Source organism: Thalia democratica, chromosome 1 (genome assembly GCF_965202585.1).
Source record: "Thalia democratica chromosome 1, ktThaDemo2.hap1.1, whole genome shotgun sequence".
In the NCBI taxonomy this organism is placed as follows: domain Eukaryota; kingdom Metazoa; phylum Chordata; class Thaliacea; order Salpida; family Salpidae; genus Thalia; species Thalia democratica.
In genome coordinates this window covers 115,128,919-115,134,482 of record NC_139165.1, presented here as the reverse complement: position 1 = coordinate 115,134,482, position 5,564 = coordinate 115,128,919, and the positions used below count along the sequence as shown (strand labels likewise).

The window sequence follows — 5,564 nt, the reverse complement described above, 5'->3', positions numbered from 1 at the left end:
TGTAACGAAGTTATAGATTTTGATTTTTGAACTGAGATGTTAAGAGCTGAGATTAGCAAAAGAAAAAGTAGATGCGGTGTACTGAAGAAAATTCAGTACGAGAAAATAGTATGGTTCGAATATCTATCAACTAAATATAGTACTAAGTAGTAAAAACAACTTTAGAGAGCTAGAAATTATACAAAGTGTCTTTAAATTTTTCTATTCACTAGGTCTTTTAACAAAATATCAAATATTTTAGCCGTATTTAACATGTTCGAAAACTTTTTTACGTAAAACGATATCGACAAGCTTAACATAAGAAAAAAAATAAAATTCGTCTCATTTTCTGATATATTATCTTTTAATGATATAGGTATTTTTTTTAGTTTAACTACAATCGAACACAGAAATCTTATTAACTAAAAGTTATTTTTAAATAATTCTTCTAAAGAAATCTACAAAAATATAAAAAGAGTCTAATGTAAAATGAATAAAACTTATAACAGTTTATGATACAAATAACTTAACCTAAATGAAAAATATTGTTCTCAGCAAGATTCGCAAACAAAACAACTTTTTTTTGAAACTGTAGTAAATGTAAAATATAGTAGAATAGACCTTGTTTGAAAATAAATATTAACAGCTTTAATTCGCAATTTTAAGGGACATGTCAGTTTATAATTTGTAATGTCATTTTTTTAAATTTATAAATTTTGCTTAAACTCGAGACGCCGTAAACTACCGATACTATTACTGTAATAAAACATCGAATTTATAGAATTGGGAGATATATGTATATTATATGTGTAATTAGACACTATTAGTAGTTTACCAAAAAGTTGTTTCGTTTTGGCCTTGGAGCCAAAATCTAATAGTTTTGAAATCTTAAAAACTGTTGTATGTATTAAATTGATACTTTTAAGCTCTAGAATTATTAAAAAAAAACAAATTGTATTGTTAGTAAAAACATTATTAATGTAATAATTACTTGCATCAAATAGTTGCTTACTTCTAGCTAACTTTGTACTTACTGTAAGAATAAACTTTCCTTTTTAAAAAACATAAAGATACTCAGTTAAATGATACAGTTATATCAGTTAAATAATTAAATTATGTTAATATAATAATTTATCAGAGGCTTGCTAAGAATAATTTAAAACTTTAAAAACAGTAGTTTTCTAGTGTTCTAACCATGAGAACAATATAATTGTTTTTATGTTTAAACGTAGTTCGAGTTATAATTTTTTTTTTCTTGAACAAAATTAATTAGTATTTACATCAAACTATATTAATGTTGTAATTCAACCGATCTTTTCTAATAAGATAAATATGTTAATAAATAACAAAAAGATTGAAAAAAGTTAGTACTTATCTGAAATTAATTTTTTTTTTATGCCTCGGCCGATTGAAGACACCTTATTTGTCGTCGACAAAAAATACAGAACACAAAATAGTTTTGAAACAGTTATTTTTAGTTGATATGATATCATTAAGCTTTTACGTATTGAACACACAAACTCAATGTTTTAATCCTATGAAATATTAGATCACATTGAAATATTTTTTATTTAGTTTAAAATCTTCTTTACGAAATTAATAAAAACACAAAATTAAATCATTTTTTTTTAATTAGATATTTCTATAGTACAAAAACTTCAACTATTAATCTGTACAACGAATAAGATTACAAAGTATTCAGTCTATTTTAACCATTTTATAAAAATATTATTTTCAGCTTCCGTTACGTTTTCATTGTTTTCTGTTTCAAACAGTATATTGTATTTTAACAAAGTTTTAAAACTGAGGCACCTTCACACACAAAAAGTATAACATATTTTTTAAAGCATCACTTGGTTCTTTAGACCATACATCTTTATCAACATCATAAAAAATTACTGATGATCTGTAATCTTGAAATGTTACAATTTTATTTCCGATCGACAAAGCCTTGTTAAAAATTGAAGTGTAAAATGATTCAAGTGCAACAAATTTCTCACTAAAACTATCAAATACTTCACAATTGCTATTGTCTTCACCAATAACAATTAGTTTGTCTTTCACAACAAGTAAACTGTGAAGACTTTTACTGTTTATCATATTTGGAAATTTTGCCCATTTATCAGCAAAAACATCATATGATTCTACTGATTTTAAATCTTCATCATAATTATCCATCCCACCAGAAACAACAATCTTTTGTTTAAAAACAGCACAAGCTGCAATAGTTCTTTCTTCAACCATTCCAGACATTTCTTTCCAGGTTTTGTCTTTTGTATAAAACTGTAAACATGAATTTGTTGTTTTATAGTCATCAACATCGCTATTACAAAAAAATCTTCCTCCAAAAATAAATATTTTATCCATAAATGCACAAGCACAAAAGCCTTTACGATCATCAAACATATCAGTTGCTTCAGTCCATGTATTAGTAAGAGGTGAATATTTTGCAACAGACTTTACCAAATTATTAGCATTATCAGTACCACTTAAGACATACACTTCTCCTTTTAAACAAACAGCTTTAAAATGTGCTCTACATTGATTTATTGGAGGAAGAACTTTCACAGAACTCATGTTACTTCCATCAGTTTCTTTTATTTTACTTACAACTTCATCCAATTTATCATCATAACCACCACAAATTAAATAATTAAAATTATTTTGGTTACAACACCTACTTGTGTAATAAAAATTTGACTTATTTTTAAAGTATTTTTTGTTTTCTAAAACTTTTTTAAATATGTTAACTAATTTATAATTTTCAGTAATTGAAGAAATTTTATCTGAAACATATTTCAATGCATGTTCTGACAACAAATGGAGGCGAACTTTTAGTAACAATTGTTTTGCATATTTGCTACGTTCTTCACTGTTATGTTTCATCCAAATAGTTAATGCATCAAATATTTCAACTTCTGCGTGAATATTCAATTCAGAACTTGAAAGTATTTTTGCAACAAGACTGAAGTTTAAATGTAAAAAGTTTTGAGTTTCAATAACCATTGAAAAACAACGTTCTATATATTGCAATGATGACTTTGAAATAGTAGATAGATTGTAAAATTTAGCTAAACAATAATATGCAACAACATTTTTAACTGTAAAATTGTCTTGAAGGATTTTGCTGATCTTTATAACTGTATCTTCTTTTTGCAAAAGCTTGTTTATTTTTAAAGCTAAAACAATTTCAAGTTTTTTCATATTTGGTACATCTAAAAAAATAAACATATATTTTTATTATATTTTTAAATTTGCATAAAATAAATGATATATTAACAGAAGTATAAATATGCATTATCAATATAAATATTAACGTTTCATTTTATTACGCCGTTATTCATTACAATACAAACTTTTGTGATTGATGTTAATAAATAAAATATTAATTGTAAAATAATTTTTTTAAATTAAACATTGTAAGATAAAGGTATTCTACAGACTGATCACTGATAAGAAGTCTGGTTCGGGCATTGCTTTTAAAATTTTAGTAAAATCCAGACCATAAAAATAAAAACCAACAAAAATTTAAGTCTGTTCTCTACAACAAAATTTAAACTAAATTTTATATTTTCGGTTTTTTAAGTGAAAAACAGATAAAAATGACAATAATTTACAAAAGATTTAAAATCAGAAATATTTAAATATGATGGAAATAACTTCATTGCTGTTTTAAAATCAATTTTTGTATTTAACTATGTCATTTTTTGAGACTTAAATTTAGTAAAACTTGTTAACTTAAAAAAAAATTGCCATCACTAAATATTTAAATTGACAAAAAGATATTTTAATTTAAGTTTGTTAAACTTAAATTTTGTTGTGTTAATAAAACACATTTGTAGACTTTATTAGATACATGGTAAGGCTGACACCATTTTATTATTATTTGATAGAACTTAAACTTTTAGCAACTTCTTGAATATCAACTAATTACTTAGATGTGAGAAGAATAAGTTTAAGACTTTAAAAAATTTCTTAGATTAAAAAAAAATTAAAGGCAAAAAAAAACAACTTGGTTAAAATATTTCTTCTTCTAGAGTTTAAGCATTCTTTATAAAATCTTAAGTAAAAAATATACATTACTATTTTACTAAAAATCAAAATTGTCTAAATTTTTGGAAAGTGATTTTTAATATTTTTTTTTTCAGACTTTAATTAGTTTAACTGTAAAAATATTCTATACAATAAGTTTATATAGGAAAAATCTTAATAAGATAGCCATATCTTAACTTTTTTTATAAGTAATTATATTTAAAAATAATTACTTATAGTTAACCTTCAAAACTTTATACAAAAGTCAATACTAACGTCAAAAAAGGTTACTCAGCCTTAATGATAATCTATTTAGTTTCACTTATAGTTATTTAAGTCTTTTTTATAAACGTTTACAGTATTCAAACCTTTTAAAAACTTTTTTATAACCTCTAACAATAGTAATGTTTTTTTTACCTAATTTTTAAATTTTTCTATTAATTAATAAATTGCTTCAAACTAAAAATAAAAATAATTAAATAAAAAAAATATATTAAAACTAAATATAACAAAACGATAAATTTTAAAATATTGTTTTATTTATCTTACCTGTATTGTTAAAATCATTGTAAGCTCGTACACTTTTAATATTTAATTTTTTCGTTAAAAACTCCATGCATTTGTTTTTAAAATGATCTACTACTACTGAATTTCTACAAGTTGCACCAAAACTTGTTGACTTTTCATGGTTATCTTCAAGTTTTATTCTTTTAACACCAATGAGCTCCATATTATTTTCATCTGACATGACTTGATGATATTTTGTTTATCTTGTTACAAAAAAATCTGAAGTAATAGTATATTTATATAAGTTATAGTATATATTTGGCTATTTAAATAATAATCAAATTTTTAAATAAGAAATAACTTGTAACTAATAGTTTATTAGGAAAATAACTGTGAAGACTAAATAATTTTTAAAATGGAAAATTACAGTTTTAAACTAAAAAAAAGTTTTGCTTAAAAAATATAAATAAATTAAATAACTTAAATATTTTCTTGCTATTTTTATTTTGAAAAAATGTAATTTAAAATTAAGAGTTTGATAGCACTTAAAAAATTAGGATGTAACAACACTATAAAAATTACATGTTGTATTAAACCAATTTAATTAAAAATACTTAGTGAGTAATCATGAATATAACTATGAATTTTTAATTTGTATCTCTATAAATGGTTTTAAAATACTAAATTAAAGCATAAGAATAACAAAACATTCAACCAAACAAAAAACTTAAATTGAGCTCATACTTTTATTTTTAAATTTACAGATTCCTTTTACTAAAAATGATAGACATCATTCAAATACTACAATATTGTTTAAATAAAAACGACTAAAATGTTTAAAGGTTTCAATGCACGTAGTGATATAAGAATAATTATAAAGTTTTAAGACTTATACTTATAGAATAGTAGTATAGTAAAAAAGATAAATTTGTGAAAACGACAAAAAAATAAGATTAAGAAAAAACACTTGAAATAATTTTAACTATATATAATAAAGTTAGCCATCCTGTGTTTTGATAAAAAGAAAAAATGAGCTTGAATCAAAC

General features: G+C 22.9%; 1 protein-coding gene across 1 annotated transcript; it reads right to left on the bottom strand.

The window, feature by feature from the left end:
• Positions 1–1,776: 1,776 nt before the first annotated feature.
• LOC145842531 (kelch-like protein 41a) lies at positions 1,777–2,556 on the bottom strand. The gene has a single exon (XM_082949994.1). The coding sequence runs from the start codon at positions 2,554–2,556 to the stop codon at positions 1,777–1,779; it is 780 nt and encodes a 259-aa protein (XP_082806120.1).
• Positions 2,557–5,564: the final 3,008 nt, after the last annotated feature.